The sequence below is a fragment of the Oncorhynchus mykiss genome, chromosome 19 (assembly GCF_057628025.1).
Source record: "Oncorhynchus mykiss isolate SJ-2025 chromosome 19, ASM5762802v1, whole genome shotgun sequence".
Lineage (NCBI taxonomy): Eukaryota > Metazoa > Chordata > Actinopteri > Salmoniformes > Salmonidae > Oncorhynchus > Oncorhynchus mykiss.
The window spans coordinates 74,885,912-74,904,342 of NC_143040.1; the positions used below are offsets into that span (position 1 = coordinate 74,885,912).

At 45.5% G+C, this 18,431-nt stretch overlaps 1 protein-coding gene across 18 annotated transcripts in view; it reads left to right on the top strand.

The window, feature by feature from the left end:
* LOC110498653 (attractin) overlaps positions 1-15,805 on the top strand; it is a 281,518-nt gene extending 265,713 nt beyond the window's left edge. For 13 of the 18 annotated variants that reach the window (XM_090211734.1, XM_090211735.1, XM_090211736.1 and 10 more), the window contains exons 28-29: positions 9,346-9,460; positions 13,856-15,805. In XM_090211734.1, the coding sequence (XP_090067860.1) occupies positions 9,346-9,460; positions 13,856-13,980 (240 nt within the window). In that variant the 3' untranslated portion in view covers positions 13,981-15,805. The remainder of the gene's footprint in view (positions 1-9,345; positions 9,461-13,855) is intronic. The other 5 variants (XM_090211740.1, XM_090211743.1, XM_090211744.1 and 2 more) reach the window with 1 other exon arrangement.
* Positions 15,806-18,431: the final 2,626 nt, after the last annotated feature.

Consider the following 18,431-nt stretch of genomic DNA (forward strand, 5'->3'; position numbering starts at 1 on the left):
AGATTATAAACCTAGAGAGGAACCAGGCTATGAGGGGTGGCCAGTCCTCTTCTGGCTGTGCCGGGTGGAGATTATAAACCTAGAGGAACCAGGCTATGAGGGGTGGCCAGTCCTCTTCTGGCTGTGCCGGGTGGAGATTATAAACCTAGAGAGGAACCAGGCTATGAGGGGTGGCCAGTCCTCTTCTGGCTGTGCCGGGTGGAGATTATAAACCTAGAGAGGAACCAGGCTATGAGGGGTGGCCAGTCCTCTTCTGGCTGTGCCGGGTGGAGATTATAAACCTAGAGAGGAACCAGGCTATGAGGGGTGGCCAGTCCTCTTCTGGCTGTGCCGGGTGGAGATTATAAACCTAGAGAGGAACCAGGCTATGAGGGGTGGCCAGTCCTCTTCTGGCTGTGCTGGGTGGAGATTATAAACCTAGAGGAACCAGGCTATGAGGGGTGGCCAGTCCTCTTCTGGCTGTGCCGGGTGGAGATTATAAACCTAGAGAGGAACCAGGCTATGAGGGGTGGCCAGTCCTCTTCTGGCTGTGCCGGGTGGAGATTATAAACCTAGAGAGGAACCAGGCTATGAGGGGTGGCCAGTCCTCTTCTGGCTGTGCCGGGTGGAGATTATAAACCTAGAGGAACCAGGCTATGAGGGGTGGCCAGTCCTCTTCTGGCTGTGCCGGGTGGAGATTATAAACCTAGAGAGGAACCAGGCTATGAGGGGTGGCCAGTCCTCTTCTGGCTGTGCCGGGTGGAGATTATAAACCTAGAGAGGAACCAGGCTCTGAGGGGTGGCCAGTCCTCTTCTGGCTGTGCCTGGTGGAGATTATAAACCTAGAGAGGAACCAGGCTATGAGGGGTGGCCAGTCCTCTTCTGGCTGTGCCTGGTGGAGATTATAAACCTAGAGAGGAACCAGGCTCTGAGGGGTGGCCAGTCCTCTTCTGGCTGTGCCTGGTGGAGATTATAAACCTAGAGAGGAACCAGGCTATGAGGGGTGGCCAGTCCTCTTCTGGCTGTGCCTGGTGGAGATTATAAACCTAGAGAGGAACCAGGCTATGAGGGGTGGCCAGTCCTCTTCTGTCTGTGCCGGGTGGAGATTATGAACCTAGAGAGGAACCAGGCTATGAGGGGTGGCCAGTCCTCTTCTGGCTGTGCCTGGTGGAGATTATAAACCTAGAGAGGAACCAGGCTCTGAGGGGTGGCCAGTCCTCTTCTGGCTGTGCCTGGTGGAGATTATAAACCTAGAGAGGAACCAGGCTCTGAGGGGTGGCCAGTCCTCTTCTGGCTGTGCCGGGTAGAGATTATAAACCTAGAGAGGAACCAGGCTCTGAGGGGTGGCCAGTCCTCTTCTGGCTGTGCCGGGTGGAGATTATAAACCTAGAGAGGAACCAGGCTATGAGGGGTGGCCAGTCCTCTTCTGGCTGTGCCGGGTGGAGATTATAAACCTAGAGAGGAACCAGGCTCTGAGGGGTGGCCAGTCCTCTTCTGGCTGTGCCGGGTGGAGATTATAAACCTAGAGAGGAACCAGGCTCTGAGGGGTGGCCAGTCCTCTTCTGGCTGTGCCGGGTGGAGATTATAAACCTAGAGAGGAACCAGGCTATGAGGGGTGGCCAGTCCTCTTCTGGCTGTGCCGGGTGGAGATTATAAACCTAGAGAGGAACCAGGCTATGAGGGGTGGCCAGTCCTCTTCTGGCTGTGCCGGGTGGAGATTATAAACCTAGAGGAACCAGGCTATGAGGGGTGGCCAGTCCTCTTCTGGCTGTGCCGGGTGGAGATTATAAACCTAGAGAGGAACCAGGCTATGAGGGGTGGCCAGTCCTCTTCTGGCTGTGCCGGGTGGAGATTATAAACCTAGAGAGGAACCAGGCTATGAGGGGTGGCCAGTCCTCTTCTGGCTGTGCCGGGTAGAGATTATAAACCTAGAGAGGAACCAGGCTCTGAGGGGTGGCCAGTCCTCTTCTGGCTGTGCCGGGTGGAGATTTTAAACCTAGAGAGGAACCAGGCTATGAGGGGTGGCCAGTCCTCTTCTGGCTGTGCCGGGTGGAGATTATAAACCTAGAGAGGAACCAGGCTATGAGGGGTGGCCAGTCCTCTTCTGGCTGTGCCGGGTGGAGATTATAAACCTAGAGAGGAACCAGGCTATGAGGGGTGGCCAGTCCTCTTCTGGCTGTGCCGGGTGGAGATTATAAACCTAGAGGAACCAGGCTATGAGGGGTGGCCAGTCCTCTTCTGGCTGTGCCGGGTGGAGATTATAAACCTAGAGAGGAACCAGGCTATGAGGGTTGGCCAGTCCTCTTCTGGCTGTGCCGGGTGGAGATTATAAACCTAGAGAGGAACCAGGCTATGAGGGGTGGCCAGTCCTCTTCTGGCTGTGCCGGGTGGAGATTATAAACCTAGAGAGGAACCAGGCTATGAGGGGTGGCCAGTCCTCTTCTGGCTGTGCCGGGTGGAGATTATAAACCTAGAGAGGAACCAGGCTATGAGGGGTGGCCAGTCCTCTTCTGGCTGTGCCGGGTGGAGATTATAAACCTAGAGGAACCAGGCTATGAGGGGTGGCCAGTCCTCTTCTGGCTGTGCCGGGTGGAGATTATAAACCTAGAGAGGAACCAGGCTATGAGGGGTGGCCAGTCCTCTTCTGGCTGTGCCGGGTGGAGATTATAAACCTAGAGAGGAACCAGGCTATGAGGGGTGGCCAGTCCTCTTCTGGCTGTGCCGGGTGGAGATTATAAACCTAGAGAGGAACCAGGCTATGAGGGGTGGCCAGTCCTCTTCTGGCTGTGCCGGGTGGAGATTATAAACCTAGAGAGGAACCAGGCTCTGAGGGGTGGCCAGTCCTCTTCTGGCTGTGCCGGGTGGAGATTATAAACCTAGAGAGGAACCAGGCTATGAGGGGTGGCCAGTCCTCTTCTGGCTGTGCCGGGTGGAGATTATAAACCTAGAGAGGAACCAGGCTATGAGGGGTGGCCAGTCCTCTTCTGGCTGTGCCGGGTGGAGATTATAAACCTAGAGAGGAACCAGGCTATGAGGGGTGGCCAGTCCTCTTCTGGCTGTGCCGGGTGGAGATTATAAACCTAGAGAGGAACCAGGCTATGAGGGGTGGCCAGTCCTCTTCTGGCTGTGCCGGGTGGAGATTATAAACCTAGAGAGGAACCAGGCTATGAGGGGTGGCCAGTCCTCTTCTGGCTGTGCCGGGTAGAGATTATAAACCTAGAGAGGAACCAGGCTATGAGGGGTGGCCAGTCCTCTTCTGTCTGTGCCGGGTAGAGATTATAAACCTAGAGAGGAACCAGGCTATGAGGGGTGGCCAGTCCTCTTCTGTCTGTGCCGGGTAGAGATTATAACAGAACATGGCCAAGATGTTCAAATGTTCATAGATGACCAACAGGAGATTATAACAGAACATGGCCAAGATGTTCAAATGTTCATAGATGACCAACAGGAGATTATAACAGAACATGGCCAAGATGTTCAAATGTTCATAGATGACCAACAGGAGATTATAACAGAACATGGCCAAGATGTTCAAATGTTCATAGATGACCAGCAGGAGATTATAACAGAACACGGCCAAGATGTTCAAATGTTCATAGATGACCAACAGGAGATTATAACAGAACATGGCCAAGATGTTCAAATGTTCATAGATGACCAACAGGAGATTATAACAGAACACGGCCAAGATGTTCAAATGTTCATAGATGACCAACAGGAGATTATAACAGAACATGGCCAAGATGTTCAAATGTTCATAGATGACCAGCATGGTCAAATAATAATAATCACAGTGGTTGTAGAGGGTGCAACAGGTCAGCACCTCAGGAGTAAATGTCAGTTGGCTTTTCATAGCCGAGCATTCAGAGTTCGTGACAGCAGGTGCGGTAGAGAGAGAGAGGGTTTAAAACAGCAGGTTCGGGACAAGGTAGCACGTCCGGTGAACAGGTCAGGGTTCCATAGCCGCAGGCAGAACAGTTGAAACTGGAGCAGCAGCACGACCAGGTGGACAGCAAGGAGTCATCATGACAGGTAGTCCTGAGGCATAGTCCCAAGGGTTCAGGTCCCCAAGGAGGAGAGGGAGAGAGAGAGAATTAGAGGGAGCATACTTAAATTCACACAGGACACCGACAGGAGAAATACTCCAGATATAACAGACTGACCCTAGCCCCCCGACACATAAACTACTGCAGCATAAATACTGGAGGCTGAGACAGGAGGGGTCGGGAGACACTGTGGCCCCATCCGACGATACCCCCGGACAGGGCCAACCAGGCAGGATATAACCCCAAAGCACAGCCCCAAATCTCTAGAAGGATATCTTCAAACCACAAATTTACTACCCTGAGACAAGGCTGATTATAGCCCACGAAGATCTCCCCCTCCCACCAACCTGAGGGAGGGCGCCAACCCAGACAGGAAGATCACATCAGTGACTCAACCCACTCAACTGACGCGCCCCTCCTAGGGACGGGATGGAAGAGCACCAGTAAGCCAGTGACTCAGCCCCTGTAATAGGGTTAGAGGCAGAGAATCCCAGTGGAGAGAGGGGAACCGGCCCGGCAGAGACAGCAAGGGCAGTTCGTTGCTCCAGAGCCTTTCCGTTCACCTTCACACTCCTGGGCCAGACTACACTCAATCATATGACCCACTGAAGAGATGAGTCTTCAGTAAAGACTTAAAGGTTGAGACCGAGTCTGCGTCTCTCACATGAATAGGCAGACCATTCCATAAAAATGGAGCTCTATAGAAGCCTCCAGCTGTTTGCTCAGAAATTCTAGGGACAGTAAGGAGGCCTGCTTCTTGTGACCGTAGCGTACGTGTAGGAGAGATAGGTAGGAGCAAATCAGAGAGATAGGTAGGAGCAAGCCCATGTAATGCTTTGTAGGTCAACAGTAAAACCTTGAAATCAGCCTTGCCTTTACAGGAACCCAGTGTGAGAGGCTAGCACTGGAGTAATATGATACATTTTTTTTGATCTAGTCAAGATCCTAGCAGCCATGTTTAGCACGAACTCAAGTTTATTTTGTGATTTATTCGGGTAGCCGGAAAGTAGAGCATTTCAGTAGGCTAATCTAGAAGTGACAAAAGCATGGAGTAACTTTTCTGCATCATTTATGGACAGAACATTTCAGATTTTTACAATGTTATGAATATGGAAAATGGCTGTCCTTGAAATGTTCGTCGAAAGAGAGATCAGGGTCCAGGGTAACGCCGAGGTCCTTCACAGTTTTATTTGAGACGACTGCACAACCATCGAGATGAATTGTCAGATTCAACAGAAGATCTCTTTGTTTCTTGGGACCTAGAACAAGCATCTCTGTTTTGTTCGAGTTTAAAAGTAGAACATTTGCCGCCATCCACTTCCTTATGTCTGAAACACAGCTTCCAGGGAGTGCAATTTTGGGGCTTCACCATGTTTCATCGAAATGTACAGCTGTGTGTCATCCGCATAGCAGTGAACGTTGACATCACAAAGAGGTAGAATATATAGTGAAAACAATAGTGGCCCTAAAACGGAACTTTGAGGAATGCCAAAACGCACAATTAATTTGTCAGAGGACAGACCATCCACAGAGACAAACAAAAATCTTTCCGACAGATAAGCTCTAAACCAGGGAAGAACTTGTCCGTGTAGACCAATTAAGGTTCCTAATCTCTCCAGAAGAATGTGGTGATTGATTGTATCAAAAGCAGCACTATGGTCTATGAGCACGAGTACAGATGCAGAGCCTCGGTCCGATGCCATTAAAATGTAATATACCAACTTCACGAGTGCAGTCTTAGTGCTATGATGGGGTCAAAAACCAGAATGAAGCGTTTCGTATACATTGTCTTCAGGAAGGCAGTGAGTTGATGGGCAACAGAGAGGAATGGGAGATTTTAGTTTACATTTTCCCGGTCAAGGTTTGGATTCTTCAAGGGGCTTTATTACTGACTATTTTTATGAATGTGTCAAGAATTACAGGATTTAAAAACCTTGAGTGTCTCCATAGATGTCCTGGACAACTGAGCAGATTCAAAGAGGAGTCCGTAATTTGCTTTCTATTGATCATGATGTTTTCATCAAAGAAGTTCATGAATGTATCACTGCTGAAGTGATGAATGCTGCTGTTTAGTTAGCTTGGCGACAGTATAACAAACAGATTATTCTGAATTAGGTTGGAAAAATAGGATGATCGTGCAGCAGTGAGGGCTCTTCGGTACTGAACGGTAATGTCTTTCCAAGCTAGTCAGAAAACTTCCAGTTTGGTGTAGTCCCATTTCCCTTCCAATTTTCTAGAAGCTTCAGGGCTCAGGTATTTTCCAGGAGCAAATTTCTTGTAACAAATGTTTTTTTGTTTTTTTTAGGGGTGTGACGGCATCTAGGGTATTACGCAAGGTTAAATTGAGTTCCTCAGTTAGGTGGTTAGACGATTTTTGTCCTTGGGTAGGTGGAGGGAGTCTGGAAGGGCATCTAGAAATCTTTGGGTTGTCCGAGAATTTATAGCATGGCTTTTGATGATCCTTGGTTGGGGTCTGAGCAGATTATTTGTTACGATTGCAAACGTAATAAAATGGTGGTCCGATAGTCCAGGATTATGAGGAAAAACATTTAGATCCACAACATTTATTCCATGGGACAAAACTAGGTCCAGAGTATGACTGTGACAGTGAGTAGGTCCGGAGACATGTTGGACAAAACCCACTGAGTCGATGATGACTTCGAAAGCCTTTTGGAGTGGGTTTAGGGATTTTTCCATGTGAATATTAATATTCAAATATTTGGTGACTTTATCTGCCATGGCTACAGTGTCCGATAGGAATTCAGGGAACTCAGTGAGGAACGCTGTATATGGCCCAGGAGGCCTGTAAACAGTAGCTATAAAAAGTGATTGAGTAGGCTGCATAGATTTCATGACTAGAAGCTCAAAAGAAGAAAACGCAGTACTTTTTTTTGTTGCAAATTGAAATTTGGTATCATAAATGTCAGCAACACCTCCACCTTTGCAGGACACAGTCTTCAACCAGCGATTGAGTTGTGAGACTCTGCTGTAGAGCAGGAGGAGATCAGAGACTCGATGCCGACACATCTTTCTAGATGATTTACACATGCATAGATCAGGGACCTAATCCTTTTATTTCAATTGACTGACTTCCTTATATGAACTGTAACTCAGCAAAATGTTGAAATTGTTAGCATGGTACGTTTATATTTTTGTTGGATATAAAATCCAGGGATATAGTTATTATCCTGGTTCCCAACACCTCCTTTACATCTGCAGGGGGTCAGAAGGACATGTCCTTTCTAGCAGAGGCAAGGAGGAAAAATGTACCTTCACTGCTGAAATTTCAGAGCTGCTTCAGATTGCTGAAGCCACAACAACCTTTATTCATGCGTTTTGTTACCAGTTTTGCATATTTTAGGCTGGTTCAGTTGTTTACAGTAAGAGTATAATAACCTATCATCTAACTTGAACAAGTGCTGTAACGCCAAACACAACGGCGAAGGGAAAGTGACAAGCTAAAGTCAGACACTGCTTCTACGGTAAAGCAGGCTTGCCAAACAGACTCAACAACATAATGCACAAATCACTTGGCAGGCTAGCAAGCCTAGATTGAACAGGAACCACAGCTGGCTGCATTTTCTACATTTTTCATCAGATGTTGTTAAAATGTCTTACCTCCAAACAAGTTGGGCAGGACTGTTTTCTCCTGCCAAGCCAATGCAATGGAGTGAAAGACAATCAGGTGTCCACTTCAGTCCCTGAAAAACAAATGGGGGAGGGGAACTATTTGCTACATGTCTTTAGCTGGCTAGCAAGTTCACCAATTCCTGATTTAAAAACTGTCCAGGTCTTCACAATTTACACTGCTGAATCTACGATTAGGCGCATTTAGTTTAGTTGTTAATCTCTAAACAACTGATATGCAGGACGAGATCACCTACTAACGTTAATGTTAGCTAGCTATCGCATACGATGTGCTAGCTAGTGTGTCAACGGGCTGATAAACAACAGTTACTCAACATTTGAAAAAAAAAATCTTATGAAAGTAATTTGTTGAATATTTTTACATAATTTGGTGAATAAATAAACGTTATACTTACATTTGTCGAAGTTATTCCTTATTCTTATAGCCTGCTCCGCGAAGGATTCATGGGATGCTGCCCATTTTAAAGGAACTTGGAATTGGGATGTGCCAATTGTGACGTCCTGCCTAGAAATACTGCCTGAAAAATACAACATCCTTGTTGATTGGGATAAGGCCTATGTGTGGATTCCCTCTTGTTGATTGGGAAACAGCATATGTGTGGGTTCCCTCTTGTTGATTGGGAAACAGCATATGTGTGGGTTCCCTCTTGTTGATTGGGATACAGCATATGTGTGGGTTCCCTCTTGTTGATTGGGATAAGGCCTATGTGTGGGTTCCCTCTTGTTGATTGGGATACAGCATATGTGTGGGTTCCCTCTTGTTGATTGGGATACAGCATATGTGTGGGTTCCCTCTTGTTGATTGGGATAAGGCATATGTGTGGGTTCCCTCTTGTTGATTGGGATAAGGCATATGTGTGGGTTCCCTCTTGTTGATTGGGATACAGCATATGTGTGGGTTCCCTATTGTTGATTGGGATACAGCATATGTGTGGGTTCCCTCTTGTTGATTGGGATACAGCATATGTGTGGGTTCCCTCTTGTTGATTGGGATACAGCATATGTGTGGGTTCCCTCTTGTTGATTGGGATACAGCATATGTGTGGGTTCCCTCTTGTTGATTGGGATACAGCATATGTGTGGGTTCCCTCTTGTTGATTGGGATTCTGCATATGTGTGGGTTCCCTCTTGTTGATTGGGACACAGCCAAGTGTGGGTTCCCTCTTGGAAAGAGAGGTATGTGTCCGTGTGCACGTGTGTGGGATAGAGAAAAGAGAGCGAGATAGATAGACGAAGAAGAGGAGGGGAGAAGAGAGAGAAGGATAAAGAAGAAAGCAGAATAGAGAGGACAGCAGAATATAGATTGAAAGAGAGATTGATAGAGAGATTGATAGAGAGATTGTTAGAGAGATTGTTAGAGAGATTGATAGAGATAGATGGTGAGAAGGGCTGTCAAGGAGGAAGAGAGAGATTGTTCTCTGTTGGGTGAGGCTAGAGTGTTAACTGTCTTAACACTGCAATCCACTGTGCCTGTCTGACTGGAGAGCTCTGATGAATTGTTGCAGTAAAGTGTACAGGAGCATTCAGCTGGTTATCCTGACTGCCAGTCTGTTTCTGCTCTTTTGCCAACTCCTTGTCACGCCCAGCAGGACTGTTGATATGACACAGAGAATTAAAAACAACGGAAATTGTATCTCTAACGTCTTACCTGATGTCTCTCTTTCCTGTCCAGACGGTGCCCAAGCCCATCGCCATGGAGCCGTGTTTTGGGAACAAGGCTGCTGTCCTCTCCATCTTCGTCCGTTTACCCAGAGGCACCGGGGGCATCCCCCCACCCGGTCAGTCTGGTAAGATGGAGGGATGACCCCCCCCGCTCACTCACTCCCCCCCCCCCCACTCTCTCTGCCTCTCCCCCTTCGCTCTCCCCCTCTCTCTCCTTATCCCTCCCCCTCTCTCCCAGTCTGTCAGCTTTAGGTATTTTATTAATTCAATTGTCACTCTGTCATAACAAAACCTTCCATCTGGAGCTCACAGAGGCGGCCTCCTCCCCAAGGTTATTTTTCAGGCCTTTACACAACATGTCATTTATCATCATGTTCTGACCAGCAACATCCCAGCTGTCACATCATCATGTTCTGACCAGCAACATCCCAGCTGTCACATCATCATGTTCTGACCTGCAACATCCCAGCTGTCACATCATCATGTTCTGACCAGCAACATCCCAGATGTCACATCATCATGTTCTGACCAGCAACATCCCAGCTGTCACATCATCATGTTCTGACCAGCAACATCCCAGATGTCACATCATCATGTTCTGACCATCAACAGCCCTGCCATCACATCATGTTCTGACCAGCAACATCCCAGCTGTCACATCATCATGTTCTGACCATCAACAGCCCTGCCATCACATCATCATGTTCTGACCATCAACAGCCCAGCTGTCACATCATCATGTTCTGACCATCATCATGTTCTGACCATCAACAGCCCTGCCATCACATCATGTTCTGACCATCAACAGCCCTGCCATCACATCATGTTCTGACCATCAACAGCCCTGCCATCACATCATGTTCTAACCATCAACAGCCCTGCCATCACATCATGTTCTGACCATCAACAGCCCTGCTGTCACATCATCATGTTCTGACCATCAACAGCCCTGCCATCACATCATCATGTTCTGACCATCAACAGCCCTGCCATCACATCATGTTCTGACCATCAACAGCCCTGCCATCACATCATGTTCTGACCATCAACAGCCCTGCTGCCCTCACATCATGTTCTGACCATCAACAGCCCTGCTGTCACATCATCATGTTCTGACCATCATCATGTTCTGACCATCAACAGCCCTGCCATCACATCATGTTCTGACCATCAACAGCCCTGCCATCACATCATGTTCTGACCATCAACAGCCCTGCCATCACATCATGTTCTGACCATCAACAGCCCTGCCATCACATCATCATGTTCTGACCATCAACAGCCCTGCCATCACAGCATCATGTTCTGACCATCAACAGCCCTGCCATCACATCATCATATTCTGACCATCAACAGCCCTGCCATCACATCATCATGTTCTGACCATCAACAGCCCTGCCGTCACATCATCATGTTCTGACCATCAACAGCCCTGCCATCACATCATGTTCTGACCATCAACAGCCCTGCCATCACATCATCATGTTCTGACCATCAACAGCCCTGCCGTCACATCATCATGTTCTGACCATCAACAGCCCTGCCATCACATCATCATGTTCTGACCATCAACAGCCCTGCCATCACATCATCATGTTCTGACCATCAACAGCCCTGCCATCACATCATCATGTTCTGACCATCAACAGCCCTGCCATCACATCATGTTCTGACCATCAACAGCCCTGCCATCACATCATCATGTTCTGACCATCAACAGCCATGCTGCCATCACATCATGTTCTGACCATCAACAGCCCTGCCATCACATCATGTTCTGACCATCAACAGCCCTGCCATCACATCATCATGTTCTGACCATCAACAGCCCTGCCATCACATCATCATGTTCTGACCATCAACAGATGTTATTGGTCACATACACATGGTTAGCAGATGTTATTGGTCACATGGTTAGCAGATGTAAATGCGAGTGTAGTGAAATGCTTGTGCTTCTAGCTCCGACAGTGCAGTAATATCTAACAATTCCACAACTATTTAATGAACGCAAATCTAAGTAAAGGAATGGAATAAGAAAATATACAACTAAATATATAGATGAGCAATGACAGAGCGGCATAGGTAAGATACAATAGATGGTATAGAATACAGTATATACGTTTCTGTATAGGAGGATGTGAGATTAGCTGTGATTAGCATCTGGACCGGATTAAAATGCTTAAATTCTGAACACTGATGTAGAACTATGTTAGACTGTTTATCTGAACACTCTGATGTAGAACTATGTTAGACTGTTTATCTGAACACTCTGATGTAGAACTATGTTAGACTGTTTATCTGAACACTCTGATGTAGAACTATGTTAGACTGTTTATCTGAACACTCTGATGTAGAACTATGTTAGACTGTTTATCTGAACACTCTGATGTAGAACTATGTTAGACTGTTTATCTGAACACTCTGATGTAGAACTATGTTAATAGACTATATGTTTATCTGAACACTCTGACGTATAACTATGTTAATAGACTGTTTATCTGAACACTCTGACGTAGAACTATGTTAGACTGTTTATCTGAACACTCTGACGTAGAACTATGTTAATAGACTGTTTATCTGAACACTCTGACGTAGAACTATGTTAATAGACTGTTTATCTGAACACTCTGACGTAGAACTATGTTAATAGACTGTATGTTTATCTGAACACTCTGACGTATAACTATGTTAATAGACTGTTTATCTGAGCACTCTGACGTAGAACTATGTTAATAGACTGTTTATCTGAACACTCTGACGTAGAACTATGTTAATAGACTGTTTATCTGAACACTCTGACGTAGAACTATGTTAATAGACTGTTTATCTGAGCACTCTGACGTAGAACTATGTTAATAGACTGTTTATCTGAACACTCTGACGTATAACTATGTTAATAGACTGTTTATCTGAGCACTCTGACGTAGAACTATGTTAATAGACTGTTTATCTGAACACTTTGACGTAGAACTATGTTAGACTGTTTATCTGAACACTGACGTAGAACTATGTTAGACTGTTTATCTGAACACTGATGTAGAACTATGTTAATAGACTGTGTTTATCTAAACACTCTGACGTAGAACTATGTTAATAGACTATGTTTATCTGAACACTGACGTAGAACTATGTTAATAGACTGTATGTTAATCTGAACACTGACGTAGAACTATGTTAATAGACTGTTTATCTGAACACTCTGACGTAGAACTATGTTAATAGACTATGTTTATCTAAACACTCTGACGTAGAACTATGTTAATAGACTATGTTTATCTAAACACTCTGACGTAGAACTATGTTAATAGACTGTGTTTATCTAAACACTCTGACGTAGAACTATGTTAATAGACTATGTTTATCTAAACACTCTGACGTAGAACTATGTTAATAGACTATGTTTATCTAAACACTCTGACGTAGAACTATGTTAATAGACTGTGTTTATCTAAACACTCTGACGTAGAACTATGTTAATAGACTATGTTTATCTAAACACTCTGACGTAGAACTATGTTAATAGACTGTGTTTATCTAAACACTCTGACGTAGAACTATGTTAATAGACTATGTTTATCTGAACACTGACGTAGAACTATGTTAATAGACTGTATGTTAATCTGAACACTGACGTAGAACTATGTTAATAGACTGTTTATCTGAACACTCTGACGTAGAACTATGTTAATAGACTATGTTTATCTAAACACTCTGACGTAGAACTATGTTAATAGACTGTTTATCTGAACACTCTGACGTAGAACTATGTTAATAGACTGTTTATCTGAACACTCTGACGTAGAACTATGTTAATAGACTATGTTTATCTAATTCTAACGTAGGACTATGTTAATAGACTGTTTATCTGAGCACTCTGACGTAGAACTATGTTAGACTGTATGTTTATCTGAACACTCTGACGTAGAACTATGTTAATAGACTATGTTTTTCTGAGCACTCTGACGTAGAACTATGTTAGACTGTATGTTTATCTGAACACTGACGTAGAACTATGTTAATAGACTATACGTTTATCTGTACACTGACGTAAAACTATGGTAATAGACTGTGTTTATCTGAACATTCTGACGTAGAACTATGTTAATAGACTATGTTTATCTAATTCTGACACATAACTATGTTAATAGACTATGTTTCTCTATATACTAAATATGAATCAGTTAAATCTATATAATGAACACTAATCATATATGAATCTATATAATTAGTCTTTCAAACCTCAGAGTGGATTGATGAATAATTATATTAATACATCATATTCTATTTGTTTAAATCGCAACCATCCCCTGAATTCAACACTGAGTCCCATATTGTTTAGTGACAAACTAATACATCACTTCCTGTTACTAATATATCACTTCCTGTCTCTGTGTAGGTCTAACGGTGGCCTCGGCCCTGGTGGATGTGTCTCAGCAGATAGATGTGTCTTGGTTACACCATATCCTGTTACTTATACATCACTTCCTGTTACTAATTCATCACTTCCTGTCTCTGTGTAGGTCTAACGGTGGCCTCGGCCCTGGTGGATGTGTCTCAGCAGATGTGTCTTGGTTACAAGGAGAAGTCATGTGGTCTGAGGAACAGGAAGCAACACCCCTCTGCACAGCCCTCCACCTGTATCTGACCACACCCCCTCCCTGCCCCTGGACCCCGCCCTGCTCCATCCTAACCCCTCCCCCTGCCCCAGAGACTACACCCCCGGACTGGAGGGAGGGATGAAGAGAGAGAGAGGCAGGGCGTTTCCTGGGGGGAGCTGCATACCTGCTGAGAGGAGGAGGGGAGCGGGTATGCAGCGGACACCTGCTGCACCTGGGGAACCACACCTGGCTGACAGACATGTGGAACTTAGGGGAAAGAAAAAAAGACTTGTATTAGTCCTCTACCACCTGGTCAGAGTAAAGGAGAAGCTTGATCGCTGTCTACTGTCTGATCAACTACCAGTCATTCTGCTTGGTCTGTCTGCTAGACTGTCTGGTCAACTACCAGTCATTCTACTTGGTATGCTGTCTGTCTGTCTGTCTGTCTGTCTGCTAGACTGTCTGATCAACTATCAGTCATCCTACTTGGTATGTTGTCTGTCTGTCTGCTAGACTGTCTGATCAACTATCAGTCATCCTACTTGGTATGTTGTCTGTCTGTCTGCTAGACTGTCTGATCAACTACCAGTCATCCTACTTGGTATGCTGTCTGTCTGTCTGCTAGACTGTCTGATCAACTATCAGTCATCCTACTTGGTATGCTGTCTGTCTGTCTGTCTGTCTGATCAACTACCAGTCATCCTACTTGATATGCTGCCTGTCTGTCTGTCTGATCAACTATCAGTCATCCTACTTGGTATGCCGTCTGTCTGCTAAACTACCAGTCATCCTACTTGGTATGCTTTCTACTACCAGATAGTTTGTTTCTACACCTTACCAGTTATATCAGTTAGTCCCCAGCCTGAGTGCCAGTCTGTTTGTCTGTCTTGACAATGACAGCAATGGAGTTGGCAAGAGCACAAACAAATGTGGCACTCAGGCTACTTAGTCCCCAGCAGCCTGTTGTTTACTTTAATGTAGCAGTAAGCTAGGTGTTGATAGTAACTGGCTGACTCATTCAGGGCTAATGTAACGTTAGCAGTCTAGTAGGGCTAACGTTAGCAGTCTAGTAGGGCTAATGTTAGCAGTCTAGTAGGGCTAATGTTAGCAGTCTAGTAGGGCTAACGTTAGCAGTCTAGTAGGGCTAACGCTAGCAGTCTAACAGGGCTAACGTTAGCAGACTAGTAGGGCTAACGCTAGCAGTCTAGTAGGGCTAATGTTAGCAGTCTAGCAGGGCTAACGTTAGCAGTCTAGTAGGGCTAACGCTAGCAGTCTAACAGGGCTAACGTTAGCAGACTAGTAGGGCTAACGCTAGCAGTCTAGTAGGGCTAATGTTAGCAGTCTAGTAGGGCTAATGTTAGCAGTCTAGTAGGGCTAACGTTAGCAGTCTAGTAGGGCTAACGCTAGCAGTCTAGCAGGGCTAATGTTAGCAGTCTAGTAGGGCTAACGCTAGCAGTCTAGCAGGGCTAACGTTAGCAGTCTAGTAGGGCTAACGTTAGCAGTCTAGTAGGGCTAACGTTAGCAGTCTAGTAGGGCTAACGTTAGCAGTCTAGTAGGGCTAACGCTAGCAGTCTAACAGGGCTAACGTTAGCAGACTAGCAGGGCTAACGTTAGCAGACTAGCAGGGCTAACGTTAGCAGTCTAGCAGGGCTGACGTTAGCATTTTTTTCACCTTTATTTAACCAGGTAGGCCAGTTGAGAACAAGTTCTCATTTACAACTGCGACCTGGCCAAGATAAAGCAAAGCAGCCCGACACAAACAACAACACAGAGTTACACATGGAATAAACAAACATACAGTCAATAACATAATAGAAAAGTCTATATACAGTGTGTGCAAATGAGGTAAGATTAGTGAGGTAAGGCAATAAATAGGCCGTAGTGGCGAAATAATTACAATATAGCAATTAAACACTGGAATGGTAGATGTGCAGAAGATGAATGTGCAAGCTGATGCTTAAAGTTAGTGAGGGAGATATGAGTCTCGAACTTCATTGATTTTTGCAATTTTTTCCAGTCATTAGCAGCAGAGAACTGGAAGGAAAGGCGGTCAAAGGAGGAATAGGCTGGATTGTGTACTACGTGTGGGTGCTGCTATGGTGACCAGTGAGCTGAGATAAAGCGGGGCTTTACCTAGCAAAGACTTAGCAAAGACTTATAGATGACCTGGAGCCAGTGGGTTTGGTGACGAATATGAAGCGAGGGCCATCCAACGAGAGTGTACAGGTAGGTCACAGTGGTGGGTAGTATATGGGGCTTTGGTGACAAAACGGATGGCACTGTGATAGACTGCATCCAGTTTGCTGAGTAGAGTGTTGGAGGCTATTTTGTAAATGACATCGCCGAAGTCAAGGATCAGTAGTATAGTCAGTTTTATGAGGGTATGTTTGGCAGCGTGAGTGAAGGATGCTTTGTTGCGAAATAGGAAGCCGATTCTAGATTTAATGCTGGATAGGAGATGCTTAAAGTGAGTCTGGAAGGAGAGTTTACAGTCTAACCAGACACCTAGGTATTTGTAATTGTCCACATATTCTAAGTCAGAACCATCCAGAGTAGTGATGCTGGACGGGCAAGCAGGTGCGGGCAGCGATCGGTTGAAGAGCATGCATTTAGTTTTACTTGCATTTAAGAGCAGCTGTAGGCCATGGAAGGAGAGTTGTATGGCATTGAAGCTCGTCTGGAGGTTAGTTAACACAGTGTCCAACGACGGGCCAGAAGTATACAGAATGGTGTCATCTGCGTAGAGGTGGATCAAAGAATAACCAGCAGCAAGACCGACATCATTGATGTATACAGAGAATATAGTCGGGCCCAGAATTGCACCCTGTGGCACCCCCATAGAGACTGCCAGAGGTCCGGACAACAGGCCCGCCGATTTCACACACTGAACTCTGTCAGAGAAGTAGTTGGTGAACCAGGCGAGGCAATCATTTGAGAAACCAAGGCTGTGGAGTCTGCCTATAAGGATGTGGTGATTGACAGAGTCGAAAGCCTTGGCCAGGTCGATGAAGACGGCTGCACAGTAATGTCTCTTATTGATGGCGGTTATGATATCGTTTAGGACCTTGAGCGTGGCTGAGGTACACCCATGACCAGCTCTGAAACCAGATTACATAGTGGAGAAAGTACGGTGGGATTCGAAATGGTCGGTGATCTGGTCGGGACAGTTAGCTAGCAACTTTGTAAGTTGATTTGTAACAATAAATTCATAGTATTTGCTTGTAAGTTGGCTGAAAATTCTATTCAAACCAGTAGTCATGACGATTTGGTTTAATTGTATCCATTTGAAGTTATATTTTGTTGGTGTTTACGTTATAGGGAATAGGCTGGCTTGATGGGTCCTCTATATTACATCACACCCGGAAAAAAAAATTCTGACATGACTTGGGCATTGTTGGGAATTCTGATGGGTGTTCTGTCGTAACTCCTGTAATAGAAAAGGGAGGGATATTTGCATTGGGACTTGTGATGAGTAAACTAGTGTAAATCATTACATGTTACATTACATTACATGTGGTTATGTTTATGCTAACTACCCTTTAAATAGTTAGCATAGTGGTGGTTAGAGTGTTGGGCCAGTAACCGAAAGGTTCCTAGATCGAATCCCCGAGCTGACAAGATAAAACATCTGTCGTTCTGCCCCTGAACAGGCAGTTAACCCACTGTTCCATGGTAGGCCGTCATTGTAAATAAGAATGTGTTCTTAACTGACTTGCCTAGTTAAATAAAGGTTAAATATATATATATTTTAAACACTTAAATGCAGCAACACATCCAGACAGAGCTGTTGGAGAGAACAGGCATCATGGACTATGTGTCTTACTAGTTTAGAACAGGACCTTATGGCTGTGCTTTATTCAATCCCAGATCTGTTGATGTTGTCTTTGCCAGCTCCCTGTGGTCATTGACATGCCAAACAGATCTGTTTATGTTGTCTTTGCCAGCTCCCTGTGGTCATTGACATGCCAAACAGATCTGGGACCAGGCTAGTCCATGTTTTCTTCCCCTCTTGTGTTTCCTCTGTTGATGTCCTGACTCACTGACACCCCTGAATACTCCAGCCTCCTCTGTTAGGATGGAAAACCCCAGTCAGATTGTATAGTTTTAACCGGAGCTACCAACCACATCCTTGTAGGTTAAAGCCACTGGGCTGTGCTGGTTCATTCCTGTACAGGCGCTGTTTTCCCCTTAATATCCAAAACACACCTCAATAACCCCAGCTCTCTGCCTCCCCTCTTAGCCTATAAGTCCTCATGGAGGCAGTCAGGCGGTGTAGTTGATAGTTGTCTCCATGTCTCTCTCTCCTAACAGAGATATCATGTCTCTCTCTCCTAACAGAGATATCATGTCTCTCTCTCCTAACAGAGATATCACGTCTCTCGCTCTCCTAACAGAGATCTCCATCTCTCTCTCTCCTAACAGATATATCATGTCTCTCTCTCCTAACAGAGATATCATGTCTCTCTCTCCTAACAGAGTTCTCCATCTCTCTCTCTCC